The 21,728-nt window shown below is 52.5% G+C and overlaps 7 protein-coding genes across 7 annotated transcripts; 3 read left to right on the top strand and 4 right to left on the bottom strand.

The window, feature by feature from the left end:
• Positions 1–449: 449 nt before the first annotated feature.
• On the bottom strand, positions 450–1,479 carry COCMIDRAFT_82493 (uncharacterized protein; the record flags this gene model as incomplete). Its single annotated transcript, XM_007685135.1, has 4 exons — positions 450–521; positions 571–1,089; positions 1,251–1,367; positions 1,417–1,479. 4 exons carry the CDS (start codon positions 1,477–1,479, stop codon positions 450–452), a joined length of 771 nt encoding a protein of 256 aa, XP_007683325.1.
• A 620-nt stretch (positions 1,480–2,099) lies between these two features.
• Positions 2,100–3,992, bottom strand: COCMIDRAFT_82750 (uncharacterized protein; the record flags this gene model as incomplete). Its single annotated transcript, XM_007685134.1, has 4 exons — positions 2,100–2,256; positions 2,310–3,423; positions 3,472–3,738; positions 3,797–3,992. The coding sequence occupies 4 exons, from the start codon at positions 3,990–3,992 to the stop codon at positions 2,100–2,102; spliced, it is 1,734 nt and encodes a 577-aa protein (XP_007683324.1).
• A 200-nt stretch (positions 3,993–4,192) lies between these two features.
• COCMIDRAFT_82575 (uncharacterized protein) lies at positions 4,193–6,680 on the top strand (the record flags this gene model as incomplete). The annotated part of the gene is made up of 4 exons (XM_007685133.1): positions 4,193–4,336; positions 4,391–5,617; positions 5,669–6,496; positions 6,549–6,680. 4 exons carry the CDS (start codon positions 4,193–4,195, stop codon positions 6,678–6,680), a joined length of 2,331 nt encoding a protein of 776 aa, XP_007683323.1.
• Positions 6,681–7,608: 928 nt separating this feature from the next.
• COCMIDRAFT_82726 (uncharacterized protein) lies at positions 7,609–9,110 on the top strand (the record flags this gene model as incomplete). The annotated part of the gene is made up of 4 exons (XM_007685132.1): positions 7,609–7,938; positions 8,000–8,484; positions 8,541–8,914; positions 8,968–9,110. The coding sequence occupies 4 exons, from the start codon at positions 7,609–7,611 to the stop codon at positions 9,108–9,110; spliced, it is 1,332 nt and encodes a 443-aa protein (XP_007683322.1).
• A 2,186-nt stretch (positions 9,111–11,296) lies between these two features.
• On the top strand, positions 11,297–14,418 carry COCMIDRAFT_32511 (uncharacterized protein; the record flags this gene model as incomplete). Its single annotated transcript, XM_007685099.1, has 5 exons — positions 11,297–11,557; positions 11,610–11,643; positions 11,694–11,969; positions 12,004–12,530; positions 12,706–14,418. The coding sequence occupies 5 exons, from the start codon at positions 11,297–11,299 to the stop codon at positions 14,416–14,418; spliced, it is 2,811 nt and encodes a 936-aa protein (XP_007683289.1).
• An 838-nt stretch (positions 14,419–15,256) lies between these two features.
• Positions 15,257–16,676, bottom strand: COCMIDRAFT_82507 (uncharacterized protein; the record flags this gene model as incomplete). Its single annotated transcript, XM_007685131.1, has 3 exons — positions 15,257–16,248; positions 16,298–16,409; positions 16,506–16,676. The coding sequence occupies 3 exons, from the start codon at positions 16,674–16,676 to the stop codon at positions 15,257–15,259; spliced, it is 1,275 nt and encodes a 424-aa protein (XP_007683321.1).
• Positions 16,677–17,612: 936 nt separating this feature from the next.
• COCMIDRAFT_82634 (uncharacterized protein) lies at positions 17,613–21,254 on the bottom strand (the record flags this gene model as incomplete). The annotated part of the gene is made up of 4 exons (XM_007685130.1): positions 17,613–20,007; positions 20,060–20,175; positions 20,225–21,134; positions 21,223–21,254. 4 exons carry the CDS (start codon positions 21,252–21,254, stop codon positions 17,613–17,615), a joined length of 3,453 nt encoding a protein of 1,150 aa, XP_007683320.1.
• Between the last annotated feature and the right edge of the window lie 474 nt (positions 21,255–21,728).

Genomic DNA, 21,728 nt, shown 5'->3' with positions numbered 1-21,728 from the left:
GTAAAATGTTTTAGCTGTCCTCGTACTGCGCAGGATGCGCGAATGAGGCTCCCCTCCCCCGCGGCCGAGAGTGACGGCTGGTTTCGGAGAGCAGTAGCTACAAGAGCTTGCAGCTCCTAGCATTTCCTTTCGCTCTCCGATGGTACATTGACGGCCCCGAGTCTCATTAACGGTCGAAACTAAACAAAGTCATTACGAAATGCCCTCATGTTAAACTAACAGTACAATACAATGGAAATAGCATTTCATTCTGATCTAGTTGACAGTTGTACACGCAAACCCTAGCTCCTATGAACAAAAGGTCGACAGACCCGACGCCACGCAAATGCCCATTCAATTGTAGAGACAAACAAAAAGGTCAAGGGCAGCAAATCAAGATCTTCATGATACAGCATATGTGTATCCATGATAGTTGTACAAGGGAAGTCTGTTTGTGTAGTGGGAGAGACTTAGGCGTCTTCGGCGGAGTTGGTCAAGGAAAGGTAAGCAGTCCAGGCAATACCTACGCTGGACACAAAAGGCTGGCAGGGTGTTAGTCTCGCCTGGGTCTTTCGAGGCTGGGCAACTTACAATTTGGTATTGAATGGGCATGACACGGAAGTTGATGATTTGCACTGCTGGCCAGACCATGTAGTTGGCCTTGAGCGCAGGCACATAGACATCCTGGAACTTACGCTGCACGGCTCGCTTACCGCCGCCCTCAGCAATTGTCATAAAGGTAAAGAATGCAGCCAGACCGGCTGGAGCGAACAGGAATTGGTCAAAAGCCACGCGCTTCAATGCCGGCATCCATGTAGCAGTCTTTGTGACGGGGAAGGTGGCGGATAGGAACCTGAACCACCTATGCTGGATGGGCGACATAAGGAAACCGTACGACATGAACCTGGTGGTGCGCTCGAAATCAAAGGGCGGCGGGAGTTTCTTCGAGTCGGGAATGAGATCGTTTTCGTTGAAAGGGTTGCGCTTGTCGAGGTCGTGAATCTCAATCGCCAGGAAGTCGTCCTTGCCTGGGCCGCCCTTCTTGCGAACGGCGCGCTCTCGCACAGCAGTCAGTGTTTGCGCTACCGTGTCCGCAATACCACCCAACACCTGGTATCACTGTCAGTTCCTGCTAGATGTATTTCTTGTAGATGTATTCGAGATTGACGTCGAAATAGATGTAGCGGTCGCATGGTTCGGAGGGGAGACTGTGTGCGACACGGGGTTCGTAATGCGCGCAAGTCTTACGGAGAGCGGAAGAGGGCACGTACGGCGTTGGTGATCATTGTGGTAAGAACTGGCCGCGCTGCATAGTACTGGTTGTACTTGCGCGTGAGCAGACTCACGGCAGCCATTTGCAAAAGAAAGACAATCGAATGGAGCAGCGGCTGGTCGCTGTCAGTAGATGGTCAGGCGGTTGTCGGCAGTGTCGCTCACAATCTTTCCGTAGATCCAGCGACTGTTTAGCTGGTAAAGCAGTCTGTGTCTGGTGCTGTTCATGGTAAGTGCTGGGTCCTGTGAAAAAGCTCTAGGTGTAGCGTTGCTCGCAGATGGCGCCCGATGACGTTGCTGAAACGCAACCGAAGGTCCGTGTGCAGCGATAAGTAGCCCTCTTCTATCTCTCAAGGCTGTATGGCACAGGCTGGGAACACTGTAGGCGGATAGGGATGCTTTTGTGAGCAGAAGAGCAGTCTATCAGTATGAGGGGGTAGAAGGCGCAGCTTGCCTGGGGTCGACGCACGAGGGTCATGGTGCAGTGGCGGAGAGTTTCACGCGCCGCGACCAATGACGGCTTTCATAGACCAAGGGACAGGCATCAACTGGAACCAGCCCAGTTCCGAGCGGCTGCGGGCTCGTTCTACAAACTTCTATTCAATACCTATGTGCGTCTGATGCCTCACCGTCTATTCACACAGGGTTCGATGGTATGGCCCGACACAGTACCGGATATCTCGGCCCACCTGCTGAGAGGGGGAAGTGATCCTGGCATTCACCAACTCCACAAATAGCATCATGGGCTGCTACAGACATGCGTTCAAGACGAGCGCAAATTCAAAATGCATTCAATCTTCAATAATGCCTGGAAAGATGACCTGGGTATAATGGCTTCTAGAACAAACTCATGGTGCCACAGCAACAACACTAGGCAAGTCGCGGATGTCTACAGCTTCGTTGGTGACCAGATCCACCACCCGTATAGACTCGACCGACAATACACCCACAGTGAGCGCGAGCAACTTGATATCAGCCGTATAGCAAGACCCAGGCGAAAGTTGTCTACGTGCAATTAGCATCCTCGGTCCGCAGCCAGCCAGCTCACGTTTACTTACCCTACGCGTATGTCTGTCGTCAAACATATCAAGTCTGCCGTCTCTGTCCTCGTACTCTTCTGCTTGGCATAAACAACATTCTCATCTGTGACGGCTGTTGCGAGTAGCTCTCTTTTTTCTACACGAGGACCGCCAACAGATGATGTAGACGGATGTGATCTGTGCTTCTTCTCACCATCTCTTGGTCGCTTTACAATGACCAAGATTGCTAGCCTTCGCGTTTTATCGGATCGGTTGACGATAAATACGTCCCACGTAAATATCTCGCCAACATGGATGCTGGGTGGCCCAGAAATCGTAAGTGTGACATTCACCTCATTACTCGAGAGCGTATGCCCGTGCTGATCTTGAGAATCGGACCCAACAAGAGCATCCGGATTAGATGCGTTTGTCGCTTGACTCATAGAGCTGGTGGGACGGTGAAAAGCCTTGGCATGGCCAGATGCTTGCTCAAATGCAAAATCCACGGGTGTTTTCCATTCAATTGCAATGTCCGGCCGGCAATCGCTAGACATGGTGACATTGGCCTCCACATTGAGGTTCAGATAGTGACCCTTAGTTCCGAGCGATGGGGTTCCATCGGGGGCAAGATCTGGCACAATCTTGTACAGATATGTCAATTGGTCGCCAGGCTTGTGGCTAACTGTTACGTCCTGTTCCGTGCTCAGCTCTTTGGTTTTGCCCCCATGTAATATAAGCTTAACATTCTTGATTCTAACGTCGTATGTAGCGAACTGGGCGACTTCTAGGTCCAAGGAAGCGATCATAGATAGATCATTCACTGATGCATGAAGTCTTGAATATCTTACTCTCCAGATGAGCGGTGGAAGTACCCTGAATATAGGCTTTTGGCCATTGCGGATAGGGCGGACCATCTCTCTTGCAACAGGAGCACTCGGCGTGACTTTGCTGATGCGCATGGCCGAAAGCCGGGGGTGAATACCGACCAGAGCTGGGTCGTTTTCAAATGACTGAAGTAAATTCAGTGGTGTGGGCACGCAGCTTGGAAGATAATCATCTTCCAGAGCATCTTCTTTGGGGTTTTCTGCAGGCTTGAAGGAAGCCGTGGGTTGAAAGTAAACTGCGGGCTTATGGAATCTGCCCTGAGGACGGGCTACTTGAAATCAGATACTGCGAGTACTTCATGATCTGCAGACCTTACCAATGAAGATATCAACCTTCCAGATGACAAAGGTATGGGCATTATCACCTTCACCATGGCACACAATGCTAGGCTCATCTGAAGGCTTGATAGTACCAGAATATATGAGTTCCTTTGGGGTTCCTGATTTGGGGTCTTGCTCAGGTGGGGGAGCAGTACTGAAGGCGAATGCTTCCACATTGACCACCAATCTTTCCAGATATCCTTTGAGGGTAGAGTCTTCCAACAGTGGCGTTCGAAAAACGACATATACAGCTAGTAGTTCATCTAAAAGCCTATGTATGAGTAAGAGACATGCATTGGATGGTAAGCTGGCGGGACATACCGAGGAGAAGCACCTGTCGCTGCTCCAGGAAAGGTAGAATAGACCCATCATCATCATCATGTCCCGCACCATTCCAAGACTCGATGGCGGTTTTGATATCGATTTCAGACTTAGCAGGAACAACCGCTTCCAGCACAGAGCTCTCAACAAATTCGAGGCTTTGGCGCGGCTGCGCTTCGGCCGTATCTGCAGCCATGGCTACGTCGAGTGAATAGCAGAGAGGGCACGTGAATCCGGTGCCTGAGCTAGGGGTCCCAGTAATCCGCGCTAGCCATAATGTCCGTGCGCCCGTGAGGTCCGTGCCACAATAAGTTGTTTCCACAGCTTCTTCGCAACCCAGCTCGACGACACGCACACGCGCGACACTCCATCACCTCTCGCCGCAGTCTCACCGCAATGAACGGATTCCCGCCTCCAATGGCGCCGTCCGGCTCTACTTGGACAAGTGCTAAAACTCCAGATGGCAGGGAATACTACTATAACACGATCACGAAGCTCACCACGTGGGAGAAGCCCGATGAGTTGAAAGACGACGTCGAGGTATGATATTTCCCATGGACTCCTTGGTCGATTTATAGCTAACTATGTGACTAGCGCGCACTCCCTGGCACCGGCTGGGCAGCCCACTGGGCAGATGGCAAGCGATACTTTGCGCATATTGAGACCAAGCAGACAACGTGGACTGTTCCCGATGTTGTTCAGCAGAAAATCGACCAGATGAGGCAGAGCCTGCCGCCCCAGCGACCTCCCCCAGTTGGTCCCTCTGGCTGGGCGGGGGGCCCACCCTCGAATGCGCCGTCGTACGAGAACAGACGCCCCGAGCGCGACGAGTACCGTCCCGACCGCCATGACCGCCGCGACGATAGAGACCGAGATCGCGAGTCTGGCTTCGCCGGCGATCGACCCAACATTAGTTTCACGGCAGGCACCGAGCTTCAGTTTTCCACGCCTCAAGAGGCCGAGGCTGCTTTCATCAAGGTGCTTAAACAGATCAAGGTCCAGCCTGACTGGTCGTGGCAGCAGGCTGTGCGCGCTGGTATTCACGACCCTAACTGGCGCGCCATACCAGAGCCCGAGAAGCGCGAGGAGGCTTTCCGGAAGTATTGCGAAGATCTGCGCGCCCAGGAAAAGCTCAAGGAGCAGGATCGCCAGGCCAAGCTGCGCTCTGATTTCACTGCAATGCTGCGTTCGCACCCGGAGATCAAATATTACACCCGCTGGAAGACTGCTCTTCCCATTATCGAAGACGAGACCATTTTCCGCTCTGCCAAGGATGACAATGAGCGAAGGACCTTGTTCGAGGAATACATCATCTCTCTCAAGAAGGCGCATGAGGAAGATGAGGAGGCGAGCAGAGAATCCGCACTCGACCAAGTCATGGGTCTGCTACAGGCACTGGATCTGGAGCCCTTTACTCGCTGGCACACGGCTGAGGAAAAGCTGGAGCGCAACGAGGAGTTCAAGAGTGAAAAGTTCAAGACTTTGACTCGCCTAGATGTCCTCGATCAATTTGAAAAGCATATCAGGCAGCTCCAGCGCGAGCATAACGATCGAGTTCAGGCCGAGCGACGCATCAAGCGCCGTATCGAGCGCAAGAACCGCGATGCGTTCATAGATCTGCTTGGTGAACTCAGGCACAAAGGCGCGCTACGTGCTGGCAGCAAATGGAAGGACATTCATGAGCTTGTCCAAGAGGATGCCCGTTACACGGCCATGCTTGGACAAAGCGGATCGTCCCCTCTTGATCTGTTCCGCGATGCTCTCGAAGAAGAAGAGAGCAAGTTCCGTACCCTCCGCCGACGGGCCTTGGATGTACTAGAGGTAAGTCTAGCTCTACACCAACATGCAATCCACTGCTAACTGTAGCCCTAGCAACAACGATTTGAGGTTACCACATCGACTCCTGTGGAAGAATTCCTAACTGTCATGCGAAAAGATCCGCGCACAGCTGATATTGACGAACAGTCCATGCACAGCATCTACAACTACGTCCTCAACAAAGTGAAGAAACGCGAGGAAGAAGAACGACGAGACGAGGAGTCCAACGAACGCTATGCCGTAGACAAGCTTCGCTCTGTTATCAAGCACCTTGATCCACCAGTGTCGGTGTCAGACGACTGGGAAGTGGTACGTCCCCGTGTTGAGAAGACAGACGAATATCGCGCACTGAAATCAGATACACTACGCGAATTGGCATTCGACAAGTACATTTCCCGATTGAAGGACAAAGAGCATGATCGTCGGGATAGGAGCAGGCGCGATGACCGCGACCGTGACAGGGATAGACGTGATCGAGATCGTGAGTATCGCAGCGGACATTCTGATTCTCACCGCCGTCATCGTACACGCACTCGCTCACCTGAACATGACCCGTACGCTGCAGAGCGTCGACGAGCAGTGCAAGATAGGGAGGCACGCTACAGAAACAGCGACAGCACGGGCCTGTCTCCTCTTCCACGTCGCGACCGCCGAGATGATGATCGGTATGAGCGCTCTCGTCGAGGTTCTCTTGGAGATCACTATGGTCGTGAGCGCCGCGAGCGTGAAGTGGAACGTGAACGATCTTACGTTAGCAGAGCCGACCCTCGTGAGGCGACTGTTAGTCTGCTCGACTACGGTGACAGCGGTGGCCGCACTTCCTCGACCCGACGCCGTCGCGACAGCGAAGAAAGCTCTAGTAGGCGCGATCGAGAGACCAAGGTACGTAAACAAGCAGTGTTACATTTGATAGGAAATGACTAACTTTTCCCAGCGTGCACGCTACTCTCCCCGTGGTACGGACCGCAAGTCCAAGACCCCCGCTCCTGAAGCGTCGTCCAAGAAGGAAGAAGAAGATCGCGCTCTCCGTAGTGGAAGCGAGGAGGGCGAGATTGAGGAAGATTAGGAGTTTTCCATCATTCACCCCTCGCGTAGGAGGTTGACCCGATATGGTCGCTTCCTGAACACTAAAGGGCCTAATCCCTTCACTCCGAGGCTTGATTACTAAGTAAGTGGGGTTCAGTACTGTCATCTCGTGAATGAGCGAGCAACATGTTCATTCCAGCAGCTACGGTCATGGTAGCACATACGCCTGTACTATAGTCCATCACATGCGTCTGTACTGTAGTTCACCACCTGCCCCTGTACTATAGTCCATCAGAAATGTAGCCTATAAAATCCCACTCCCGTACAAATTTCTGTTTAACTTCTCTCCAATTTTATGAATAATCGCGCCGATACACAGCCATCGTTAGAAAACTCAAATTCTCCGTCTGCACATGTTATTTGATTGTATCTGAACAATTTCCTCGGCCCAGCATGTGACGAAGGGTCAGGTCCGCCTATTTGTTGGTTAGTAGTCTGTATATGGATATAGTTGCGAGAGTAAAATCGATGACATTTGAGCCTTGATTCAGACCAATAATCACATGCAAGGGCCACGACAAGGACAGGGTTATCACAGCAGCTCGGTAGGGCTGTCCCAAAGGCCGGGTATGGGTACCGGAGATACACAGTAGCCAAGTATACTAATCTATAGTTGTAAGTAAGTACTCCCCTTAATATTGTTCTTGTTTCTTACATCTGCAGTTGTGAGGGGCAGGCTATGCAACGCTGATTCGTCGTCGGTCCATGACATCGCACAGGCTGTGTCAGATTCTGGGGAACCTCGGCTCATCCAAAGCTACCCCAGACTGTCCCCGCTCTCCGAACGCATAAGCACGCGTCGTTCGTAAACGACGCAGCGTAACCAACATGCACACAGGAAACGGCCTGTCATTTACACTAACGACCCAACTTTCAGTCTGAATTTCGTCTACAATCAAACCGGCACCATGTCCGCCACTGCATTTGTACCCTTTTCCGAGCCGCCGTACATTGTTGGGCTTCCGTCGCCATACTACAAGGAGACGCATCTGAGATGGCAAAAGGCGTGTCGCGCGTTTGTGGAGAAGAATTTGCTTGAGAAGGCGCTGGAATGGGATACGGCTGAGACGGTGCCAGAACATGTCTTTGAGACGTTTGCAAAGGCCAATATGCTTGTGCCTACGCTTCCAGCGCCTCTACCGGTGGAGTGGCTGAAGAAGCTGGGGATCCACGATATCCTCGGTGTGGTCAAGGTTGAGGAATGGGACTATATTCATACCATGATTTACGCTGATGAGGTACAAAAAGAGAGACTTAATTCCAAAGCGATACCTTGAAGGTGGCTGACGGAAGTGCTAGATGGCTCGATCTGGCCTCGCAGGACCCCCGGGCTCCCTCACAACGGGCATGTCATTTGGCGTACCACCTATCTACAAATTCGGCAACAAAAAGCTACAAGAGCGCTTCTTACCCGAACTATTGACGGCCAAGAAGCGGGCTTGCATTGCGATTACTGAACCCGAAGCTGGATCAGACGTCGCAAACATCACCACGACGGCTACAAAGACACCGGATGGAAAACACTACATTGTCAACGGCACCAAGAAATGGATTACAAATGGTATTTGGTCTGAGTATGCTACCATGGCCGTGAGGACCGGTGGGCCAGGACCAACAGGCTTGTCGATGCTGGTAGTGCCTCTAAAGGGATATCCGGGAGTGAACATGCGCCGACTCAAAGTCGGAGGGCAAGTTTCCGCGGGGACGACATTTATCGAGCTCGACGACGTCAAAGTGCCTGTAGAGAATCTCATTGGAGAGGAGGGAATGGGCATGAAGTACATGTAAGCATGACATTGTAACATTGCGTATGTTCTATGGCTGACTGCACGGCTTACAGAATGACCAACTTCAACCATGAGCGACTCTCCATTGCCATTGGCGCAACCCGTCAAGCTCGTGTTGCTCTTGCCGCAGCAATAGAATACGTGATGAAACGCGAAGCTTTTGGCCAGCCGCTGATCAACCAAGCCGTGGTTCGACACCGCCTTGCTAAAGCTGGTGCTTTGCTGGAATCCCAATGGACATGGGTGGAAAGCTTCGTTTACCAAATGGTACACTTGCCCAAAGCGAAGGCGGATATCGAGCTCGGAGGCTTGACAGCCATGGTCAAGGCGCAAAGCGGTATCGTTCTGAATGAGTGTGCACAAACGGCACAGTTGCTCTTTGGAGGAAATGGCTACACCAAGTCGGGACAAGGAGAGTTGGTTGAGAGTAAGTGGATACTAAGTCCGAATCACTTCGGAAATGGTTAACATAAACTACAGGAATATACCGCGAGGTTCCAGGTATCAGGATTCCGGGTGGTTCTGAGGATGTTATGCTGGATCTCGGAATCCGACAGTTGGTGAAGAACTTCCAGGCAAAGACGAAGGCCTTGGAAAGGCCACAGGGTACATCAAAGCTATAGAAGATGTAATAATAGGAGTAGTCAAAATAATTATTTTTTTTAGCCTACTTGGAATACAGAATCCTAACCCCACACTTTGTGTTTGACACTCCCGTGTTTCCGAAGCCCACGGATAACGGCTACAGCACTTTTCCGCGACTACGTCAGCACCTAAAGTCCGGCTCTTATCGGGAGGTGTGGGGCACCTGGTCAACCCCACAAGACTGCCTCCAATATACCGATGAGCATGAAGCCTGGAATCTTGATTTGTGAAGTTTATTGTCGTTGGCCGGCCCTTCTTCGATCGGATAACATGGCAGGCGGAGTCGGAGCTGAGGGTTGGCCCCGCAAGTCCGTTCCAAGATCTTGCGCTCGGCCGCTCACCGTCCCCAACGTATCCCGGTCATCGTGTGTTGCAAGCATGTGGGTGCCATGGGCAATGCAGCGTGTGTCACATAAATACGAGTTGCGCAATAGTGCCGCGTCGATGAAGGGCTACTACTCGTGCCTTACGCGACTCTAGGTACAGGCTGTGATACGGTCGTCGGCCGAGCCCTCGGTCGGCCACGGTCGTGGCGCTCAAAGACCAGACCACGTTTAGTACCCGGGTACCCTGCAGATCAAGTCACATAGCCTATTAACCCAAGCGTGTCGAGACCGGAAGGGGGCTTGACCGCTCGTGTCAGGCTGGCGAATTTTGGGTATTACCGTCGTGTCGTGTGTCTTCTTCATGGATCATGTCGTATGTGTATGTCTCAGGATAACCCCAACCATCTCGGAATGGGCCGCAGAGGATGCATAATTCGGCCAGCAGGCTGTGGAGAAACATCGCCGATATCATGAATGAAAAAAATACATATATGCAGGAGGTGCAGCAGTATGTGCCGGGGCGGAAAACGACTAGGAGCAATTTGGAAGGATGAAGGGGTTTCTGTTCAACGGGTTGGCGTGGCCCGAAACTTCCCCGAGAAGGAAAGGTGCTCCCCGCAATTTCTCGTCTCAGGAGGCGGCTTGCGATCATCCTCCACTCGTTCGTCCATTCCTGTTCGTCCAACCACGCCCCAACTGCTGGACAAAGAGCATCAGCCTTTGCTCCGAACGCCGATGGACTGCATCAAGGCCGCCCATCGTATTCTAGCCTCCGCTTGCACGTCATCAGCGGCGACCTTTTTTTTTTGCATCACGCACACACTAGCCACTCGACAGTCAGCTCCAGAATGTCGCTGGGAGCGGTCAGCTCCCACCAGACCAAGGAGCAGAGTGCGTGTAAAGTAGACACCGTGCCCGCTAACGTCCACAATGCAGGATTTTTATTGGGGTCAGCGTCGGGGGAATGGACCTGGGCGAGCAAATGGCAAAAAGGCGCAGCGCTGCTTAGACGCCTATTATGCAACTCACGTGCGCCCAAGACGGCTAGCACGCCGGCTATGGAATCCAGAGCTGTCTGGCTTGGTCATGGTAGTCTGCCCTGGGTAGACCAATGGCGCCGACCCTTGGATGTTCATTTCCGCTCCCTACCACGATGATCCCGCATCGGCCCTCGTCTCTTGCGCGACTATTCGTACCTTAACGGCACCAGACACACCCCACCTTTTTTTTGCCCTGACTCGACACGTGTTGTCAAATGCAATCGGGGTGTCGAATGTGGTCAGCGTGAGCATGGGACGGCTGTTCTGCTCGTCGACATGATGGAGAAATTAACACTTGGCATTCACAAGCCGCAGGTCATAGGGCGTGGCACCAAGCACACGCTCGGTTTTGCATGCGAACATGAACCGCGGTATCTTTTTTGCTCGAACCTCAGGATTGGGGCTTGCAGCTGACGTTGCTAAACACCTTCTGTCCCAAGAGTGGTCTTTGTCCCGATGGCTTCCGACCCCAGCGTCGACACCCTAAATCGCCAAGGATAAAGCGCCGGCCATCCGCATCTGGGGGACTGGGGTACCAGCTAACGATCCCCAGTGGGGACGGAGGCGGCGTCATGAGGGACAAATCGTACCAGGTGAAGCGCCGCTTGTCTGTGAGTCCTAGCACACGGCTTAGCCCTGGCAGTGCTATCCACTCTTGCCAAATACGACTTTATAATCTTTGCCTGCCCCCGACACCCCTCACGCGTGATCGGACTTTTCTTGACGTTTTCTTTTTTCTTTCCCCAGATACCTCCGTGTCCTGCAATACATATACCAGACGACAAGCACTCCGCAACCATGTCTGACTATTCGGCGTCGCCATCCGACCATCATAGTGATATCCACGCACCAAAACGCAAAGCTACCCAGGCAGGCCTCGATGGTCACACCACCGGTCGTTCGGTCAAGAGGAGGGCTTCCAAGGCATGTCAGTGTTGTCGAGCTCGCAAGGTGCGATGCAATGTCACAGAGCATGGCGCTCCCTGCACAAACTGCAGACTAGATGAAGTCGAATGCATTGTATCGGAGAGCAGGCGCAAAAAGTCAGTGTCACCCTTTGTTTGAATGTGGTATTTCCAAATTTCCCACCGGATGGCGACCTGCGCGGCAGTTAGAGATCGTCGGCTCCGATATGCAATGTCGTAGTGAGCACCGGCATGCAAAGTCGGCTGAGGTGTCGCTACCGCTAGCCTAGCCGCATATGGCATGTCAAGCCTGTGCAACAGTCGCGTGCAGCCAACAACTGCCGCTACGCCGTTTCTGACCTGTGCACGCCGTGCTGACTCCGGGAATAGGAAATGGAGCAAAGACGACGACCAAGGCACAGAAAGCACCACCTCTTCAGGAAATGCCACTCGCAAAATTGCGTCGCGTGACGCCCTAGACGGTTCCCAGGGACTAAACTCAGCCACATCGCGAGCGTCACATGAGGCGGAATTAAGACGAGACGAGCACGTTCCTCACTCAATATGTATGTGGGACCTAGGACAACCTTGCCTGCACAGCACTGACGCATATCCCAGACCAAAGCCATGGCCATCGTGTCAATTCCTCTGCGTCCATGTCGGATATGCGGCGCCGGCTTTCAATCACCTCGCAGATCAATAGCCTACCAAATCTACCATTCTCGCCTTTTTCAAATGAGCCTCGAGCTCCATTCTTTGGAAGCCTACCGCAAAAGCCTGCGTCTGGCGAACTTCCAAGATTTATCAAGCCTCTTCCGTCTAAAATCGGACCTGATGAGATTTCATATCTGGAGAAGAAAGGTGCCCTGAACGTGCCTAGGGGTACCCTGCGTAGCGAGATGCTGCGCGCCTACGTGGAATTTGTTCATCCATACATGCCATTACTGGACCTCCACGACTTCCTCATGATGGTAGACGGCCGAGACGAACGCAAGGGCAAAGTCAGTTTGATCTTGTTTCAAGCAGTCATGTTTGCAGGATCGGCATTTGTCGATATGGAACACCTGCGCGCTGCGGGCTATACTTCTCGCAAGGATGCCCGCAAGGACTTTTTCCAGAAGACTAGGGTAAGTTCAAAACCCCTTCTTTCACCATGCGGCTTGGCGTGTTGCAGCAGCCCAGTCGGTCCGCAACTATGGTACGGCATGCTTATACACCGACTTTCCGACGCCGTGCCAGATAATGTTGATTGGGCTACTGCAAGCTTTGTGAGATTTGAGCCCTAAGCTAACCATGTGACAGATTCTCTACGACTTTGATTACGAATCCGACCGCGTTTCGCTGGTCCAGGCACTGCTATTGCTGACGTACTACTATGAGACTCCTGATGACCAGAAAGACACCTGGCATTGGATGGGCGTTGCGACGTCAATTGCCCACACTATCGGCTTACACCGAAACCCTGATAACACTAACCTTGATAGCAAGCGCGTCAAGCTCTGGAAGCGAATATGGTGGTCAACTTACATGCGAGATCGGCTTATTGCGCTTGGCATGCGTCGACCTACAAGGATAAAGACTGAGGATTTTGATGTGCCAATGCTTACTCTGGACGATTTCGAGCTTTCACCTCTACCGGATGATGTTACATGCCTTCCAGCGGATTGTCGTATTGCCAGAGATGTGGATGTGCAAAGACAGTTGGCCATCCTGTGCATTGAAAAGGCCAGGCTGTGTTTGTGCATCTCGCATGTTCTGTCCAAGCAATACTGCGTGCTCAACAACAACCAGGGCCTTCAAAACGACCGCACAACCATGATGTTACTTCCCAAGAAGCTGGATCCTGAGACGAGCGAAGTCAAAACATGCGACGAGGATCTCCAGAGATGGGTGACAGAGCTGCCTGAAGAGGCAAAATATACAGACAAACCAAGTGGCGTTCCAGCTATTGACCTTGCACGATCACTGTTGCATATGGTCTTTTTTACTACATTGTCCGCGCTGCATCGGCCCCAAGTTCTACCAAACTCACAAGGCGGTCCAGCGAGCGCTCCAACGAAGAGCAACGTTGAACCCGAGCTCCTTGATGTTTCACGCCGCAATGTTCGCCGGGCGGCTTCAGCAATCACATCGATTGCTCAGCGGCTTGAACAAGGTGGTCTCGTCAGGTATCTGCCAACAACCGGTGTCACTGTTCTCCTTCCGGCCATTATCATCCACTTGCTTGACATCAAGGCGCCAGAAGAGGAAACACGACGATCGTCCCTACGAGGCTTTTGCCAGTGCATGGCCGTCATGGGCCAGCTGCGGGATATCTATGCCGCTGCCGACTACTCTGTGGCATTCCTCGAGGCTGCAATCCGGAAAGCGGGCATCCACGTTGCCCCTGTACCCACCCAAGCTTCACCAGTAGCCAAGAGCGCGCCCGTAAGGACGGTCGAAGAACTCGTGGACGCCGGCCGACGACTAGATCTCGTCAACGAAGCATCAACAGCCATCACATCAGCAACGTCACAAACCGTCCGCCCCTCAACTCTCACACCACCTCCCGACCACGGCACCACAAACATGCACGCTCTGGAAAAACACAACAACGAACCAAACGTAACTGACGAAGAAGTCGCCCGCCGCCTCGAAACCTTCCTCGCCTCCACACCCCCGGATTCCGACCACGAGCACATGTCTAGCATCACTATCTCGCAAGAAAGCCCCATGGTAGCCGCCACAGCAGGCCTGTCTTCACACTCTCACCATCACAGTCATCACGGTATGTCCGACATGAACAAGTGGAGTGCCTTCGACCTCAGCGCCTTCTCAAACATCAACCACCATCAAGACGACGAGATGCTCTTTTCAAGCTTACCTCTCAACAACGAATTTGACGACGGTGACTTCGACAAGCTGCTCAACATGGAAGCCGTGGGTGAATCGTATGACTTCAATGATGTGACGCTTGATTCGGGTAATGGAAACATGGGGCTTGGTGATGTCGACTGGCTTGTTGCCGCGGAATGAAGTTCTTATTGGATTGTAAGAGACCGGGAAAGCGTTGTTTTCTCCCGTTCTTTCGAGTTTTCGGCTATTTTAACGACGTTAATGCCCTTTTTTCTCTCTTTACGTTTCTTCTTGGAACAAGGATTCTGGGTTTTTTTTTAAAGAAATAGAAAGTTATGGGAAATGGAACATGAGGGAAGGGAACAAAAAGTTTACGACTTGGTTTATATATATACCCATTTCGAGGTTTTGTATTTAGGGTTAGGATTTCGACTGTATATTTCTGGGGGGTTTTTTTTCAGCTACTAGTTATTCTCGGGTATATATGAGAGGAATATTATTTCATCTTTATGCGCACTCACACACTTGCTACGTGACTTGACTCATTTGCACCTCCCTTTTCACATCCTAGCATATCTCGTTTTTTTTCTCGGATTAATTGGTTCTAAGATATATGCAAACAAACTTCTTGTCTTCTACATTATCAACGTTCGACATATTCTGTCATCAGTACTAACATCAAAAAGTACGAAATCCTCGGTATAAAAAACACGAATCTAACAATGATATTATCAAGTTACCGTTCTTTCTTCCATCCTTCCTCTCTCTTTTGACATTAAATAAGCTGTAAATAAGATCGGGAGCATGACATTTGAACGAAAAGACCAAGGTAAGTGCTCTAGCAGAGATGCGGGGAAAAGAAAAGAAAAGAAAAGAGAGAGAAAGATGACGAGCGACCCCAGCGCCCTCCCATGATGAGTCCATCCCACGATGAGTGTCCCGTCCTTCTAGCCTTTAACCAACAGTACCTCGTCGTTGTTTTTCCTCCTTGTTTTGTTGCCGGGAAGACGATTGTAATCTACTCTTCCTGAGCCCAAATCTTCTCCCTAAGGATCATACGCTCGTTCTTCTCTTCCTTCCCCCCGTTGTAAGCCTTCTTCCACGCAAAGTACTCGCCTAGTCGAATCTCAGCATAGCTAGCATAGTCAAAGTCGATGAGCGAGATTTGTGCTTGGATCAATGCCCAAATACCCCAATAGAAACCAGGGACACCACGGAACAAGTCAACCTGCTCAAACAACTGATCAAGCTCAGACTCGTTGTACGACTTGTTTTGGTGGGTACTGAAGCTGCGCAGATACTCGCGGAGAAAGGCGCGACGGGTGGTGCGTGTGGGCATAGCGTTGTAATCGCAGTCAAAACCACCCCATTCGGCAAAGTGGTTTGCAATGTCAAATGAAGCAGGTGCAGGCGTAGCATACTCGTAGTCGATAAAGGAAACACAGGCCGCCGTCTCAGGCTCGTCGGAGCAACTAGATACACTGGACCGACGAGAGGCTGAGGCGGACGACGGCGAGGGCTCGATGATCACGTTGCCTGAGAGGAGGTCGCAATGGGCGAAGACAAACGGATTGGAGCCACCGATTCCTGGCGTGTCACCAAGTATCTGCATCAGGCTTTCGAGTTCCAGCATCAGCTCATCTTTCCTCTCCGACTGGGCAGTGGTGTTGGTCGGCAAGGCAAGGATCCATTTCTGCATAGTAGTCCACAGATTCGGAATGGGTTTGCCTGGTGTGAGTGTGGCCATGGCAGCCAAAGACTCACGCTTGTTGTTTTGCGAAGTGAGTTGGGCAGGCGCAGGACATATGCTGCTAATACTCGAAATAGGTAATGTGGCATGCCATTCTCCCAACCTCTGAGCTACTCCTCGCCATACTTCTGGCCGACGCAGATCGGCAGGCGTACATACGGTGCCTTGAATGAACTTGTATAGGAGACCATTTTCAAACCGGGCGTAGAGAGCCGGGGCAAGGTTATGGCGGGCAAGTAGCGAATGAGAGCGAGCCTCCTCTAGAACCTTGTTTTAGCGCTGTACAGCATGGTACTGGCATGCACTTACTCTCGCGGTCTATGAGGACGTCGGTGTCCTTGCCATATGCGCGCAGCAAGATGGCGTCGTCTTCCACTTCGGTTTTTGATAGGCCGGGTAGCTTGTTCACCGCCTTGAGAAGCTACACCGTAGTCTTAGCCGTGCGCACATAAAGGGGCAGCAGGGGCGGTCGCGAGAGCATGCCCACGGGCAATTGCATGTGTGTACGTGTGCATACCGTGTTTGTGATTCCATCAGTGAACCTGACAAACTCAATTGTGTCCTTTGAGTCTTTCCATTCTGGGCGGAGAGCGAGAATAAGGGCGAGGGCCGAGTTGTGCGAATCCGCGTAATCGTAGTACTGCGTAATGTTGCGCAGGGTATCGTAGGGCGACTGAGATTTACTCATGGCGACGATGGGTCTGGTGCGCCGTCAGTCTTGTATGCGCAGTGCAGGATTGACATAGGCCAGCGGCGTTGATTGCATGTGAAGAAGCCAGGCCGGCAGGGGATGGAAGGCAACGGCTGGGCAGGGTTGTAGGTAGGCTTACCTGGTTATTCGAATGTGGGAGGTAGCAGAGGGGGAGAGGGCTGGGCGGCGAAAAAGGAATGAAGAGCAAAGACGAGGGCGCCGCGGTAAGGAAAGGCAGGTAAAGTCAAGTGCGGTCAATTGCTAGGCGGTGCCGCTCTGGGAAGTCGCGTAGGCGCTCTTTCCTGCCCCTGTAGCCCCGCAAAGCAGCGCCACAACTCCCGAGACCCTGTCTCCTAGCGCCACACCAGCTGGAACCCACAACTCCATACTACGTACCCACTTGTACCCTGAGACGGAGGGGTTTGCATGTCTTTCTAGTATTTTTGTCTTGTCCTTTTTTTTCCTGTAGAATAATCGTACATGTTGACGTCACTGATTTTGACGGTTGTGTGGGCTGATGTGGTGAGGACGGACTACATCCCGCTGCTTTGCCGCACCATGCACATGTGCCTGTTCCTGGCTCAACAGCCACCATGACGTCTGTAATCATCAGTCTTGCACCGCCGCCTACACCTACATCCATTCAACGCCTCGGTACATATGCAAACCCACCCATGCCCATGCCCATGTACACGTCGACTGCGGGGCCTGTCACTCGCCGTCGTACCAGTGGGAGCCTTTGATGGCCCCGATTGGTAGCTGGGAAACCACCTTCTGCATCGAGGAGATACGCACATATGTATCTTATCCATTCATCAATTCAAGTGACTTGCCATCTAAAACGCCGCGCTTAATGCGCATATAGGGTATATCCATAATATAAACACCGCCATTCCTGCTTCAAGAGCCCAGAGTCCCGTCAGTGCCGTTGTGTTATTGCACCTTTCTTCCACTGGCCTTCCGCGCTCTCCACTTGTATGAGCCAAGACCAATGTCCATGGCGCCGCTCTGTACACTCGTCAGGCCGTCAAAAGACTCCTTGCCCAACGTAACCACCTTGACTGCATTACCGAATCCCACTGCAATACTGCGCTTGCCCAGCTTGACAATCGGACCAGGTGCTGCCACAAACAACTCATCTTCATACGACTCGGTCGCTGCATCATCCACGTCGTCGGGCACCAATGGTCTCGAGCGAAAGTCGCCCGCTGTTGACAGTGTCCAAACCTCCCATGCGTCAGAATCTTCAAACGAGCTATCCATCGGGTCTATCTTAGTCGACGTTGCGTCCCCGACTCTTGATAGGTTCACGTACCCCTGGCGTTGAGCACGCTGCTTCAATGCAGACGCAAGCGCCACTGCATCAACGCCTGGGTAGTTCTCTTCCGCCCCTGAATGGGTCGATGATGGCGTAGCCAATTGTGCGCGTCTTCTGACTCCAATCACGCTCTGCGTCTCTGTCGACTCCCACGCCCCAGCGGGTTCGACAGAATAGACCGCTTCCTTTGCGCATTCGAGACCACGACATTTGTGTTTTTCCCGGTCTAGCGGCTTTCCAAGGCAAATTTGTGAAGTAGTCTTGTCGCTCAGACTGAAGGTCTGCATCACCATGTGGTTTGCACTGTGCTCTGCATATGCCACAGAGAGTGAGTTGACTGCAGGGGCACCGCATTGACACACGCGTCGTACAGAGTGGAGCACTCTGAACGAGTGTGGACGCACATGGCCAATTTGGAATGCGTGCACCAGAGCGCGGCTGGAAAAGTCAAAAATCTCCGCCTCTTCATCGCGAAGCGCGAACATGACCCCAAGACTAGGAACCGCGTATATACACCGTATCTTTGCAGGATTGCTACCAGGAGGTGGGCCTGGATCCAGACCTGCAACCACTTCTGACGTGTAGTTATCCTCCTGCTTGAGTGACAATATGTGCACTTCACCAGCCTTGGTCACAAAGACTAGGCTAGTATCCCCCTTGTCTGAGGTGTAGATTGAGCTGCACACGATTGAACTGGTGGCAATACGCCTGGTGTGGTGGATGCCTGTGCGTGCTTCCAGCTTCGTCAAGTGTCCATCTGGGCTGACAATGATGAGGTATAGCCTCTCTGCATCCGTCCGCGTTCTTAGCGTAACAAAGCTGAACCGTATTGGCGCCTGTCCCCGAATGTCGATTAGCGGGAACATAAGAAACCGCGATGCAGGGATATCCCATAGACCAATCTGTCCAGTTTGCCCGCATATCGCTAGCATGCTTCCACCGTCGTCGATAGCGGTAGCATAGATGGGCCAAAGTCTCGGCTTCATCGACGCCGTCTGTAAGGTAGTATGCAGGTAGCCCCCGCGGCCATGTAGCCATATCGCAGTACTCCTATCCAGCGATACACTTGCAAGATGGCCTTTTGGACAACCAGCTAACTGGACAACATCCAAGTTTTGTGGCGTTGGCAGTGTCTTTACTGAAAACTCTGTTTCTACATCATCGTTCTCCTCTGTACCAATTGGAAGACCCGTCCAGAGAAGGTAGTTCATAAACAAGGCTACAATGGCAATGAGGGTAACAGTAATCAAAGCTGCTGGGAAAGCATGTCCATGTGCAAAGCGGCGAATCCCTTCTACGAAGGACGAGGGTGGTTGCGGCCGGTCACGTCCTTGTGCTTCCTTGGAGACGACCAGTATGGGGTTGTATATGCGAGCTACAAATGTTTGGGCTCCAGGTTTGATGAAACCAAACAGTTCTCGAGCCGTATTGTGGTCTTGGAGCCGAAGCCAATCAGCGGGGGTCCTAGCCTGGTTGATTGGCGGCTGGCTCCAGCTCGTGTCGATGGAACGCTTCCGCCTTCTCGAAGTGAAACTTTGCCGAAGCGTGTTGAAGGACAGCGGTTTGTCACCGCTGTCGAAGAAATGCCAATTGACGGCAAGAATGATAGAGAAAATGGCTACAGTCCCTGCGAAGCGTGTGCTCAGCGGCAGCGTGCCCTCTCGCAGAGCATCAAGCCAGGATTGACGTTCGGCCTGTTTGTTCTTGGTGCTTTGGCGGAGATTAATGCGATCCAACGAGTCGGAGAGTTCCATCCTCTGCACGTCAACGCTAAGAACAGCAACAAAGAAGGTCAAATGAAAAACGAGGTCGAATACGAGCGTGACGGCTGCGAAAACGCAAAAATCGGCGACCCAGGGCGTGACGAGCCGGGAGCAGAAGTACAATAGTGCGAGGTTTTGAAACGCAATGGCAATAGACAGATGGCCAACCTCACCGAGTGCATTGCCGATGCGCTGGTGAGGAGGCATCTCTGGCGGTGTTTCCAGTACAACATTAATCAAACGAAATCTGGCAGTCAGTTAGTAATTGCTATTGCACCCAGCCCCACTCATGAACGTACATATTTCCAAGACCGAAACAAAAAACTACTACAGGAAACCATGGTCGGGGGATCCGTGCCAAATCGATTCCAAGATATGTACAAAGAGTAAAACTAGCGATTACACACACGGCCATCTAGTTGGGGGGGTTAGCAGCAAAAGATAGTGGTGCAGAGACCGCCTACCTTCATATAGATGGTGATGAGCAAGCCAAACCAGCTTTTGACTGCTCGCAACTGCTTCATTCTCGTTGTCACGTAGACTGCGGTAATAAGATAGGAAGCCGCTAAAAATAGGTCGTCATTCAGAGTCATGGGCTTGAATCTGAACTCGAATAGTCGGCTGTGGGTAACCTGACCGTCGTGGGGGAATACGGTCCAATCGGCGGATATTTCCTCGGCCAGAGTGCGTGCTCTCGCATTCCATGTAGCCCCTAATCTTGAACTGTTCTGATCGAAAAGTGTAATGACCAGTGCATCAGCAGCACGAAGCTTGGTGTTGGAGAAAGATTTTCCGGCAAAAACCGTGCTGGGTCGCAGCGTGATGTTGCGGGGCGTGCGCATGCGTGTGTGTGTGTTGATGGTGCCGAGTAAGTCGCCATCGTCATCTAGGGCGCTCCGAGAACAGTTCCAGTACATTAAAGGCGAGTGCCATGTCCATTTTTCCTCTGGTCCGGCAGTCATGCAGCCTGGAGTGGTGCTGGCGAGGGTGTTTCGGAGGGTATTTGCATCGTCGTCAGCATCTTTGTTGAAGCCGCTGTTGATAAGGGCTTCCTGAACATGCAGAGCCTGGCGTAGCACGGGCAATTCGATGGCCTTCATATAGTCGCCATGGATCCAAACCTGGCGCACAACGACATCGGGGATACGCTCTCCCTCGACTTGGGTGGTGGAAGTCCAGACATGCTTGGGCAGATTGCGGAGACCGGCAGCGGCGGAACTGTCCGCCTGGAAGACAGCCTGGTAGCAGAGGAGGACGGAGATGATAATGGTCACGAAGATGGAGAGCAGCCAATGGCGGGCAGTGGCGGTGCCATGGGCCTGGAATGCGCGGCGGATGGGGTGCGATGTGGATAGGCGTGGTGGCTCAGTCGTACTGCGAGACGGGCATTTAGCATGGCATGGCCTCGGACGCGTATGTACTACATGGATGGGCTGGACGGGGGATGCAGGCTACTACTCACCCACGCAGCGGATAGAGGAGATACCAGATCATTCGGGTTCGCGGGGCCTCGCAAAGGGCATGCCCGGGCTAGAAGTCGACGACGGCGAGGCCTCACTCAGCTGTGGAAGGGTGCGAGGTTCGAGCGCCCCGTTCATCGGTCGGGGATGGGGCGCGGCACGAGGGAGCAGGACCAAGACCAGGGAGGATTACGAGGCAGCGAGCAGAGGGCGTGGGGACATGCGTAGCAGCAGTAGCAGCAGTAGCAGCAGCAGCAGACAGAGGGCGATGGCGCGGCTTCAGTCGTTCTCTTCGTGGGGACATTGAGGGGTGGTCGCGACGAGCATTATTGACTATCCGTGGCGCTCGCGCGGTTCCGGCAACCTTCTGCTCGTTGCCAAGCGCTGGCCATGTCTCATCGCCTCGATCGCTGCTTGGTGTTACAACGACAAGCGCCATCGCCAATGGGCTCCCTTGCTTGCCTTTTTGCGCCTTTGCCCAAGCCCTCTGCACACATGCACATGCGCT

This window comes from Bipolaris oryzae, assembly GCF_000523455.1.
Source record: "Bipolaris oryzae ATCC 44560 unplaced genomic scaffold scaffold_7, whole genome shotgun sequence".
Taxonomy (NCBI): domain Eukaryota; kingdom Fungi; phylum Ascomycota; class Dothideomycetes; order Pleosporales; family Pleosporaceae; genus Bipolaris; species Bipolaris oryzae.
The sequence above is the reverse complement of the archived record's forward strand: the minus strand, read 5'-3'. Positions and strand labels throughout refer to the sequence as shown.